The sequence below is a fragment of the Drosophila yakuba genome, chromosome 3R, assembly GCF_016746365.2.
Source record: "Drosophila yakuba strain Tai18E2 chromosome 3R, Prin_Dyak_Tai18E2_2.1, whole genome shotgun sequence".
Taxonomy (NCBI): Eukaryota; Metazoa; Arthropoda; class Insecta; order Diptera; family Drosophilidae; genus Drosophila; species Drosophila yakuba.
In genome coordinates this window covers 4,212,657-4,225,410 of record NC_052530.2, presented here as the reverse complement: position 1 = coordinate 4,225,410, position 12,754 = coordinate 4,212,657, and the positions used below count along the sequence as shown (strand labels likewise).

The following is a 12,754-nucleotide window of genomic DNA, read 5'->3' as shown; positions in this document are numbered from 1 at the left end:
AAAAATTAAAGCGGAATCCGAAATCAGACTGCGCGCCGACGACCTATATTTCGATTTCGTTTAATTTACGAAAATAAAAATAACAAGAGAGAACGCTATAGTCGAGTTCCCCGACTATCTGATACCCGTTACTCAGCTAGTGAAAGTGCGAAGGAGAGTCTTCAGCACTGACAGTTTTTTGCGGTTTGTGGGCGTGAGAGTGGGCGTGGCAAAAAGTTTTTTGGCAAATCGATAGAAATTTACAAGACTAATACAAAAATGATAAATATTAAAACATTTTTCAAATGTGTGGGCGTGGCAGTTTTGGGCGGTTTGTGGACGTTAGAGTGGGCGTGGAAACATGAATCGACAAACTTGCGCTGCGTTTATGTCTCTGGAGTCTGTATGCCTAATCTCAACTTTCTAGCTTTTATAGTTCCTGAGATCTAGACGTTCATACGGACAGACAGACGGACGGACATGGCCAGATCGACTCGGCTATTGATCCTGATCAAGAATATATATACCTTATATGGTCGGAAATGCTTCCTTCTGCCTGTTACATACTTTTCAACGAATCTAGTATACCCTTTTACTCTACGAGTAACAGGTATAAAAATACAAATCGAAATCGAAAAAACAACAGAAAATAAAAAAGGGGAAAATCTGAAGAAAAGAGCAGCGATACTTAAGTGCGGGCAAATAAGTAAAAGATATGCCATAAAAAGACAGCATAAGTGTATTTTGAAGATACTTTTTCGTGTTGTGTTTTCCTTGCCCCTCACCCTTCCGCTCCTTTCGTGTATTTTATTTTTATTTTTATTGCTATTGTTATTGTTATTGTTCGGTGTTGACTGCTGACTGTTGCCGACGCTTAATGTTAACTTGTTTAGTGTGGGCAGCAGTTGGTAGTTGGCTTTGTTTTGTTTTGTTGTTTGTTTTGCAGTCTCTCATATTATATTGTTACCTGGCCATAACGGTAAAGGACACTTGGTATGCTAATATGTAAATGCCCCGCCTGCCACTCAATTGAATTGTGAAAAGATGATTCTTACCTGGTAACTCACATACCCTCCCATCCTGATCCTCGCCTGCTACTCTGCTCCTCTGCTTCTCTGTTCATCCAAGTTAAGCTGATCTGCAGCTGCACCTTTATCGGCACAACTCGATCTAGGAACTTCGCAATGGGACAATCCCGAGACGTCTCGCGGATATTTTTAACTTTGGCGCGACTTAATTCCACCAGCATTTGCAGTGGCCGCAGCTTATTTAATGTCTACAAATAATCCAAATTGGGGCTTACCCTCAGTTGTGAAAAGAGATGGCGGAAGGGGAAACGGGGTCGTATGCCCCGCCAGATAGACTGGGATGCAGTGGGATAAGGAGCAGAAGGAGCTGGAGGAGGAGGAGCAGTAGATGACCAGCCCCGGCACTTGTGCATTCGATCATCGGTGCAGTGATGCAAGAAGTAATTCGTATCTGTTACACTAAACTCACGATTTATAGCCATTCCACATGAAAAGGAAATTAAAAGGAAACCAAATAAATCAAATGTAAAATTCAATTTGCCGATTTTATTTATTTCTAAAGTGTTATATGAATTGTAAAGAATGTTATTGAAATCATCGATTTTTTTAAGCGATCTCATAAGGAAATAGTGATAAATTCCTTCCAAAATTGCGTTACCTTACAAATGAAACGAATTGAAGTAGTAATTTAATACCCAAATGCTATGGAAATATCTTTAAGATAAAAATTTGAGAGATTGCAAAGTTTAAGCTATGTTGCTATATAACAGTATATATAATGTATTTCTATTGATACATTGGTACACTTTTCTTATTTGCACATTATTTATAAAGACCTAATAATGAGAATTACCCAACAAAATAAGATTTGGAATTATTGTTTCTTATATATTGATTAATAAATTTAAGCGCCTTAAAGTATTCTTAGGCTATGATTTTTTTTATAAAGTGTAGGATGCACTATACCCATATTGCGTCTGCCAAAGTTCGGGCCACAACGGTGCATGAATGAGGATGCGGCAGAATGATACCGCGGGGGACGCGTTGGAAAATTGGGGAATGAAGTGCCATTTGCTTAGTGGGACAAGTTGTGGCCAAATAATGACTATATTAAATAACAGTTAGCAAACATTATTGCATTGCCCGCAGGCTGTGTAGCAAAGATCTGGCCAAAAGGCACGGCCATTGAAACTCTGGAGAAGATGCAGCCGTAGTCGCAGTCGTTTTTGAACATTTGAACGCTGTTGGAAATGGCAGTAATGTGACCATTTAAGACCTCTTTCTGATGTCTTATGGAGTGAAAACGTCCTGCTGTGTGAAAACAAATTATAGGCATGTAATGTTGCATGTTACGTCGCGAGTCTCAAGTCATTGGATTGGTGGGATTGCTGGGCATTTGGGGGAACTGGTGGAACTGGGGGATCTGGGGATCTGGAGGAGATCTTTTGGGAGCCGAGCCAGCAAGCTAAGCTCAGTCAGTGCTGCAACACTCAAAAATTATCCCGGTCGGGCCAGTTGGGATTGGGGCTTGGGGATTTTGACTCGACGCTGGCTTTATGCTGATGCTGTACTGATGCTGATGCTGATGCTGGGGCTTTCAGAGCCAAACTCTCAGACTCAGACTCTGGCCCAGACACTTTGGGCCTGCTGTGGATGTGTTTCTCCGTTTGTCTATTGGTTTGTTTGCTGTTTGCCGTTTGCAGTTTGCTGTTTGCGAGTGTGTGCTAGCTGGTCTAATGCTCTCTAACTGCTTATCAGATCTGTGAGGATTGCGCAAAAACGATTTCTGTTTTCCTTTTGGCCCGCCAGCTCCTTCGACTCCTAGTTTTTCTTCTAAGACCTACATATACCCTATTTGAAGGCGTGTCCGGTGAGTGACTGACTGGCTCGAATGGAAAATAACACATTTGTATTATCACAAGTTAACAACAAAGTCTTAGGTGCTTTTAAACCTTATTAAAAATACAAAATGGGATAAACTTTTATTACTATAATAATAACGAACCAACGCTGTTCCCTTATCACACCAAACCTGTTTAATATAGCGTTTTTTAGGTTGTGTCACCTAAAAAAAGTATTAAATATCAGGACAGGTGTCGGTTAAATTAACTGATTAAATAATCGGATTAATTGATTTACATTTTGGCTAAAGAGATCGGAAAATGGTTGTGGAGGAATGCTTATTTCCAATATAAATTCTCAGCTGTGAATGGGAACACTGGAGTAAAGATTAAATCAAAATACATGATTAATATTAGCATCCAGTAACTTTGATTCGATCGGCATTCCGATCGTGCCACAAAGAGGGGTGGTGCCTTCTATTTGCTGCATAATTCGTGGTAACCAAATACCTCGTAGGGTATTCGCGAATCTCAATGATTGGGATAACCTTTAGAGTAATATACTTATTTCTTCTTTTCTTTTTGTCTGTCTGTTTTGGATTTTCAAACAACGAATGCCATTGCGACTCCGCATTTAAACGAGCACCGCGAGTCCGGTGCAGTTTTCCCGCTCGCCGGCTGGTGTTGTTGCTTTTGGTGTTCTTGTTTTGGTGGCATTGCTGTTATTGGCAAGACAGATTTAGATTGAGCCCAGACTCGAAAATAAAGTAATGAAAAGCTAAGCCCAACTGCAGACCTCCCACCGCCCCTGCGACTGTCCTGTCCCTGTGGTGAACTTTTATTGCCTGGTCGGGAATCGGTTGCTTTCAGCTCCCAGCTCCCAGCCCCCATCCCATTTCCATTCGCAATCCCATTTCAGTCCTGCTTCTCCTTCGACTCCTGGGGGAGGTGAGAAAGTGGCAAACTGTCGCTGGAGACAAGTGGTCCCTCCAAGCTCATATTCGGATATGTGCCAGAGCTCGGCCCACTATGGGGCCTCGTATATAACGACGTCGTCTCTGCCAAAGGAGTTCAGCGCTGAACGGCCACGCCCCCCAGCCGGCTAAACTAACAGCTCCAATGGGACAGCAAAAACGACTTTAACTGCGGTGTGTGTCTTATTAAATAGGGTGGACCCACAACTGCGGCACTTTATTACCTCTTATGGTTTATTTTAGTTTACTGTAATAACTGAGGGTATTTAAGTAAATTAAAGGAATCATAATAAACTAAATTAGATTCTGATTCATATGTTACTTATCATTAAAACTCTTTTAATGGCGTTTGTGTAATACTAAAAATTCTACTCCAATCAAAAAAATTAAATCTTGTATTTACTTCACACATAAATGTATTTTCATATCTGACCTAATGTTTAACTTCTTTATAAATACATAAACACACTATGCACCCAGGTTTCTTAATAACCTTTAGAAGAGTGCCGCTTTCACTTTCCGAGACTTTCGTATAGGGCAACCCGAAGATCATAATTATTCACCGAGATCTGGGGGACCACCCCAATGCTCACATGTTACATTTACTGTTTCTGTTTCTGTTTCGGCCGCTGTCCGATGATGAATGCGGCAAGGCAATTTGAGTGATACTCACGACCTCGTCCATAGTTAGCTGCGAGCACGCCCACAGCGCCCAAAACGCTATCCATCTCGGCGTGCATTTAGCATTTAGGTGGCTGCCCCGGCAGCGAAAACCTGGAGTCCGGAACCCGAAAATTAGGAAACGACGACGATCGAACTTTGATGGGATTACACCTCCTCCTGCGGCCACCTTTCCAACGACCCTTGTGCATATATCAATGTGGAAACGGAGCTTACGTAATTGAAATCCATCAAAGCGCCTGAGAATAGCTTTCGTATCAGATGGCTAATCGGGCATCCGGGTTATGCAACCTGCATTTGTATGTGAAAACATAGTTGGGGGATCACAAATATATATGCATAGTTCTTCTATGTATTTAAATGCTCATCCCTTCTGCGGAATAATCTTGAGATTTATCTGGAAAGTTGCACAGACGAGATGTTCGCATTGGGGCGTAGTTTGATTAGATAGCAACTCTGTTGTTGGATTTTTAGTAAGTCCAGAGATTAAGTTATTAAGTATTTAATACTTTGTATAGCCGAACTCTTCAATAAAACTGAGATTCTTATGAAATAAAAGCTAGCTACTCCAAATAAGATTTCTACATGTGCAAATGAATTATCGGAAATTAAACCGAGTTTTTAGCACTTATTTTCACTTTAATAATCTGCTTTAATCGCATACTTATTAATTACATTTTAATACCCCAAAGATGGTTACTCTGTATATAATTTAAGTAAAGTGTGGTTTCTTGATTTACCTAACTGCGGTAATCTCAACGCGGAAATAACCCAGTTTAATAATTGTCTTAATTGTTCGCCAGCTTAAGTACCGATTAGATAAAGAACTGGCCATAAATTTATGAAAGTGATTTCCCCCGTGTTCGCTGAATTTCGATCTCCGCTTGATTGCCGCAGAGTTATCATCCAAATCGATGTAACAATCAATGGCCAGAGACTTTAAAGTCCATGTTGCTGTTCAACTTTGACTCTCGACTGGCGCATCTGGGATCGAAGTCGCAGTCGGAGTCAGAGACGGAGTCGAACTCCAAGTCGGAGTTGGAGTCGAAGTCGGGGTCTTCCTGCACTGCATCTGCAGTGCACTTTCATAACACAATTTATCGCTGCCTGCTGATACAAGGCAGCAGATACAAACTACAAAATACCGCTCATAAAAACTTAAATCGAGTTAAGTTCCGCTTCATTGTTCGGACTGGCCAAAGAAATAAAAAAAAATTCCCACAAAATTACAAAAAAGAGAAACCAACAACAACGGGCAAACCAATTTAATATGTACTAATTGAATGTTGTGCAGCTCCAGCTAAAGACCCACTTCAGCCCCAAACTGCCGCTCCAACACCCTCTCCATGCCCATGCCCATGCCCAATCCCAATCCCAATCCCAATCCCATTTTTATCAGCATCGCTTCTACATTGAGTCGGGTTCAACCGGGTTGAACTTTGGGGTCACTACGCCAGAAACCCAGAAACTCGGCTCGTGAAAGTACGAAATCGAAAATCAAAAGTGAAATGTCGGCCCAAACAGACAGACAGACAGGCAGACAGATTGGCTTATAGCTGACTAACCGACTGACTGACATAATTTGATCTTCGATCTTGGCCGGCTGGATTTTTGGTCTGTTCCTATGTCAAATGCCGAATGCATCTGGTCTTACGCGCCTCGCCCCGAGAGCCAATTTTTCGCCGCCTTTTGCTTCGAGGTGTGGGTTACGATTTTGTGGTTTGATCTACGGGCAAACGTTCGATACAAGACACTGTGGGAAAACCCCTATATGGTGTTAAAAGGCACATTCTTTTTGATAAAGCATTTGTAGATACGGACAAAGAAATTTACCTTAAAAGTTTTTATTCTCTTTGTTTTGAGAAAAACTCTTCAACTTATCTATTCTTAAGCCGAAGTGAGTATTAAGTGAATAAGATGGATAAAATTATTCATATTGAGAAATGTAAATTCTTGCGTATAAATGCTTGGTGTCATTTTAATAATTTATTTAATGGTTAATATTTTTGTTTGCTCACTTAAGACATAAACATAAATTTATAGGTCGTAGCTGCGGTCTTCTCAGTGCAATCACTCTTCTAACTTATAATCATATAAAGTCTGAGCATTCCCCAACAATGTATGTTTAGTATCGGGTGTCCCCTAGACTCATTCTAATGTGTGCCTCCTTGCCGCTCTGAACCAAACCGAGCTGAACTTGAACCGAAAGATACGATTTCAAGCTCACACTTTACAGAGCCCCACAAGCCTGCAAATGATGATGGGGGGTACGAACTGGGAGAATCATTTGATTTGCAATGCAAAAGAGACTGGCAAGGTCTCTGGGCCACGCCACTCTTGATTTCAATTCAAGTCCAAGTTCAGGTGAGCGATGGATATTAAAGGTGCGCTGTTGTCGCCTCCAGCTTGGGATCTGGATTGGGACTGGGACTGGGACTGGGATTGGGAATGGGCTTGGGAATAGCTACCTCTGGAGGTGTGCTATGTGCATGTAAGTGGTATTGAAAGGGATCCCAGCTAGATGCGCTCCTAATCCCATCACGCATCTGGTCTGCGGAGCTGGAGGTGTTGCTGATATGCCGCTGAAAAGCTGTGCAGATTAATCATAAAGGCCATAACAAAGAAGTTTTGCATGCCGACGAAGTTGTGGGATGTGGGCTGGTGTTGTGCAACAGGGGGCATGGGCATAGACATGGATATGGAAATGGGTATGGGTATGGGCACGGATCCCGCTGTCACGTGTCAGTCAAAATGACTCTGCTGGCAGAGGGCAGGCCTATGGAATAGTTACGAAAAAGAGCGAAAAAATAGGTGTTACCCGGGGGACTGAGGAGCTGGCTTAATTGTTATTATTGTTCGGAGATGGAAGCCATGAGATGGGAGCGCTTCTGCAGCTGACAGCGAAATGTTCGCAGCATGTCAAAACTTTTATGGTTTTTTAATGGTTCTCCATATAGATTTGGCCAGCATACTCTTTTAATTGAATTTTTGTTTATTTATGAGTGGCGGCAAACTATTTATAATGTACGTACGTACATATCACCATCTTCTCGAGCGAGGACTCTTATTTATTAATTATTTTTTGACATTCTTACATCTTGTTATCTCTGACTTCTGATTGCTGACGCCCGTTTTGCCTTGTCGCCAGATCTGATATCTGTGCGTGGTTTATCAGCCCAGGTATTCCATGGGCAAACACTCAAAAAGCCGTGTATTTATCAAGAAGCTGGCGTACAGCTAAAAGAATTCACAATAAACTCACGGATTTACTCGCGGACAGTATAGTATTTATGTGCTAAACTTGTTTTGGAAATTCTGAGCAGTCCGGCCAAGTACTAGATAAGCTAAATCAGCTGCTTGAAGTCGGATCTCATTATTCCGGCGACCTTGAGGAGCTTCTATTTGCGCGACGCAGTTGCGATTATGCACATTAGGTGCATTAGTATCTGTCGTTTTGACAAGTGCAACTCCAGCTGCTGATAAGCCAGCTTCGGATCTGGTTGGATTATAAATATAGACCAGGCCGTAGAGAGATCTGTGCTTCTGCATTCCTGAGTGATTACGCTGCGAAAGATACATTTGTATCCGATGGACTAACACCCCAGAAATCTCGGCTAAATAATGCCTTACACAAAATTCTATGTACACACGGGCACAACCATTTATATCTAGATTCGCGGGTACAGAAAGTTTCATAAATATTGGATGACTGAGGATGAGTTGAATAATAAACACATTTCTAGCTTTGACAGCTTTAAAAATACATTTCTAATGGCTTTCAATATATTCCATTAAAGTGGTACGATCTATAAAAGAGTCATTACCTCATTTTATTATACTGGTTTTTAGTGGAACTAATAATTCATTCCCAGACTTTTACTTTAGTTCCTGACTGTATGTACATACACGACACTGCAATTGTTTCGCCACGAGCATCTTTCACTCAAAGTATCTTCGGCGTTCTTCTGGTGGAAAAGATATTTTTGGCTTTCTGGCGGAATGATATTTTGGTTCAAATGTGTGACTCCCAACCAGCGTGGTATTTACAACGCGGAAAGTGTTAGCTTTTGGCGGGATTTCATCTAGTTTTGTCTCCTATACCCATTACAAAACTCTCTAGTCATTTCTGTAATTTTTAATGATTTTTACTACTCATTGTTTGTGTATATATTGATAATATCCTTTTGTTTACGGTCTCAGTCCCCATTTACAATTTTTTTTATCCTCTTTTGTCAATTAGCTTTAAACGATTTGCTTATAATATTAAAGATAGCTGAGTAGCTCATGCAAATCTCTCCTTAAACAATGTGTAGCTGATGGTAAACTCTTGCAGGCGATTTTTGCAGCCCGAACAAAAAGTGGAGACGTCTCCGGCTTGTGCAACATGCTCTGCCGTTTGTTCAACATCAATTAAGATTATAGGAAAGCCACTTGTTTGGCAAAGAAAACAAAAAAGGAGGCTAACAGCAGCTAGCCAGAGAAAAAGTCTTCCACTGAAACAAGAGCTTGGCCAACTTGGGTAACCAATCCCCGAAAGACAATGGACACGCCAGTGGATGCAACAAAAACGGGCAAACCGACCAAACATATTTAATGACAGCCAGCGAATAGTGGCTGTGCCACCGATAGTGTGGCCACAAGGAGGGGCATGTCATGGTCACGGCTTGACTAGCAGCTCTGTGCTAAAAATTCGCATGCGTAACACTTGGGTTTCGTTGGTGGAAATCGAAAGGTGGCAAATCTGCGGCTGAGGCCAAGGCGGTGATTATCTGCCGGTCGGTTTTGGGGCTTTCATTAGAGATCATAAATGCCGTTGGTAATTACAAAATATTTTCAGAAATGACTTGTGATCCGCTGCAACTTCTTTAATTATGTGATCGAAACAGAAGCACACATAAAACATGGAAATTAAAAATAGTTTAATTGACTCAAAAGCTTTTGTACAAGGTTAACCTGTTTCAATATCACAATTTCCTGCATATTTAATATTTAAACTATTGAAAATAAAGTTTTTTGAAATGTTTTTATCGCAAGGCACACACATTGAAATACATATTATAATATCAAATCTTACTGTAGCCTCGATCGCATTGGGATAAAGTAGGCGCTGCACCAGATAAAAATAGATCGGCTGTGTGCGCTATATCTGAGGCACTGAACTTTACTGCCAGTACACTCGACCGAATTTGGACTGTCATCGCCTTCTATATCTTATGGATCACACGAAATGCCGGAGGCACGTCAGGGATATATTGCATACGACTTACCCTCCCGAGGAACATTTGATGATCTTCCGATGAAGACCTATTATCTGAGCAATGAGAATGGAAACACTTGGCGGAGGTGAAGATCGCAGAGATATATCAGCATGCTGATTTGATTGAAAATTGGGAGTTCAGCATGTGGCATGCTTTTGGGCGAACATTTGCAATATCCTGTAACCAAATTAACCACTTGGGGCGTTTTAGTTGCTTGTGCAACTTGCCTGTATTGGCAAGAAATTTGTTGGCAAAAAAAAGTTGTTTATTCCTTGCATGCCTGGATTGATTTTATTAATTATTCGTTTTAATAATTCGCCTTGAACCATTCTGACATCTGAGTTGTTTACCTTATAGTTATCTTAAAAAGTGTTAAACCAAACATAGACTATTGTGTGCTTGTCCAGTTTATTTTCAGCTTATCACGAGATACACAAATGAGCCAAGGCTAAAAATAACCATTGCAGCTAAATGTTTGTCACTTTGCCGTTACGACTTCTTAAATATTTACGATTCTAAAAATAGCCTTATTTTTGCAGTGATTTGAGAACAAGCTCCAGAACACCACAACCCATAAAAGTTGACCAGTCGGCGAGGAGAAGAAGCAAGAGCAGTCGCCTTATATCCTGCTGTTGCATGCGCCACTCGACGCGGACCGTCGACAGCGAAGCCATTCAGCTGGAAGGGGAGGCTACCATTGGTGAGATTAGCAGCACAGCAGCACATCTATCTCCTAAAACACGAACTTGACTCACATTCACCACCTTTCCACAGGCGATCAGCAGGAGCCCCACCTTGCACCACTCAAGCTGTCCAGCTCCCTGCCAACCACACCGCAATTGAGCCACCGGGTGGTGCGCGGCCAGGGCTACAAGAAGCTCTCATGGAATGAGGAGCAGCTACGCCGGCAGACAGGCGAACGATCAATGATCGCCCGGGGCCAGGAGGCTAGGGCCAATCCGCCGCTCACCTACCAGCATCTCGCCCACAACAATAACAATATTAATAACAATAACAACAACAATAATAATAACAATAACAACAACGATGTCGAGAAGTACGATCCCATTGCCAAATACTTTGCCAACACGCAGCAAAAGCTATCTCCTGTCATCGCTGCGAAAAGCTCACGGATTCTCTGCGAGAATTGCTGTGGCGAGAGGCAGCAACAAGTTGGCAGCTCTATGGACCGCCAGAAGCAACAGCCACGGCAGCCGCAGCAGCAGCAACAGCAACAGCAGCAACATCACCACCACCAGCAGCACCAGCAGCATCAGCAACAGCAGCTGCCGTTTGGGGACTACGATTCAGTGTCCGATTTGTCGTCGTTTGGCTTTGTCTTCGATGGGGAGGAAGTCGATTCCACGAGGCGCGTATTAGTCGATGCTCATTATGAGGATGCCGCTGACGACGACGATGACGTTGTGCGGCCGCCGGTTATAGAAATAGAAAAGCGGCAGCCAAATACATCAACAACGAAAACGGAAAAATCAACAGAGGCGGCAACAGCATCAGCAGTAGCAGCAGCAACACCAGTGAGAGACGCGTCATCGCCAGTGTTGTCCCTGTCATCTGAAATCAGCGACGAGTCACCAGCAATTTGTTGTTATACAATTGACAAAAAACTGTCACAGCAGCAGCAGCATCAGCTACAACAGCAGCACCAGCAGCAACATCAACAACAGCATCTGCAACACTACAATTCGTGTGCCACCGTTAGCTATCGAAGCTATCGCCATCCGCCGCCAGTTCCTCCAAAGCCGCGTGTCTATGTGGAGTCCTCTGCATCCGACGAACCAGCCCTGAAGACCCGCCGTGTGGTTTGCCAGCGACAACATCATCATCACCCTCAGCCACCTGCCAACCCCTTTTACTATCCGCCCCGAATCTATCCGGCGAACAACTGTTGCATCCCTAAGGATTACCAGCCACATGCCTTTGAGGGCAACTTTAGCAACAACATCAACTACAATTGCCGCTTTGGATCGAGTGGGGAGTGCACTTGGGGGCCGCTGAAGGGGCCGCTGAAGGGGCCGCGATCCCTCTGCTATGATCGACACGGTCGCCTGACCTTTGACTCCCAACCGGAACCGGATGTGGTGGTGGCAAAGAGCAACGTATTGCACAAGTCACTGAGTGAATCGCGGTTGCCAGTACAATTTTACGCAGAGCCCAAAGTTCCTTACGATCCGTACACCGATTTGTCGCGTGTGACTGCCAATGTTATAAACCAGAAAATTAGTGTTCGGAATAGTGCGTTTTCTCTACCACTGCAGCACAGTCGTGGGTGCAATGCACTGAACCAAGCGACTGCTGCAAACCAAATCAACAATCACCATCCAAGCCACGTTAACAATATTATTCTGCCCTGCCACTGCAACTTCCATGTGGATGCTCCATACGAGGTTAACAAGGAGAACGGGGTAAGTTTAAATTAAATCGGATATGTGCTCAGTATCAAAGAATGTGTTTCAACTTACAAGAAATGGGGCAAAATCAATGTGATAAACCAAAGGCATTTTCGAAAGCCATATGATGAGTTAATGCGCCCAACTTGAAGAAATGAGTAAGAGAATACCAACCTTAAAAAGATATAGATATAGATTAATGTATATTTGCATTTTCCGAAACTCGATGACGACCATTCATCACCAAACTGTCAGGGAGCGCAATTTTCAGCCATAAACCTTTTGTTTTGATCGATTTTATTGTTCCCATATATCATATAGTTACTCGTACTTTTGTTACCCCTTCAATGGGCCAGAATAGATCTCTCGGAGATTGTAGTTGGGCCAGAGAATAAGTCATATATATACACCACCTGAACGGCACGTTCTGCTGCTCAATCGGAGAGATCGGGAGAATGTGGGATCTTCGCCTGTGATTTGTGTTGCTTCTGCTCACAATGAATCTCATTGGTGGTATTGCTCTTCTTTTGTGTTGTTTGTACAATTTTTTTAATGCATCTACTGGAAGAAATAGTTTGCTAGAAC

At 42.6% G+C, this 12,754-nt stretch overlaps 1 protein-coding gene across 2 annotated transcripts in view; it reads left to right on the top strand.

The window, feature by feature from the left end:
• Window positions 1-12,754, top strand: part of LOC6535481 (rho guanine nucleotide exchange factor 17) — a 28,063-nt gene that overhangs the window by 738 nt on the left and 14,571 nt on the right. The window contains exons 1-3 of one of the 2 annotated variants that reach the window (XM_015191686.2): window positions 9,716-9,846; window positions 10,301-10,461; window positions 10,536-12,184. In XM_015191686.2, coding sequence (XP_015047172.2) covers window positions 9,731-9,846; window positions 10,301-10,461; window positions 10,536-12,184 — 1,926 coding nt within the window. In that variant the 5' untranslated portion in view covers window positions 9,716-9,730. Of the gene's footprint in view, window positions 1-9,715; window positions 9,847-10,300; window positions 10,462-10,535; window positions 12,185-12,754 lie in introns of those variants that run through there. The other variant, XM_039375176.2, reaches the window with a different exon arrangement.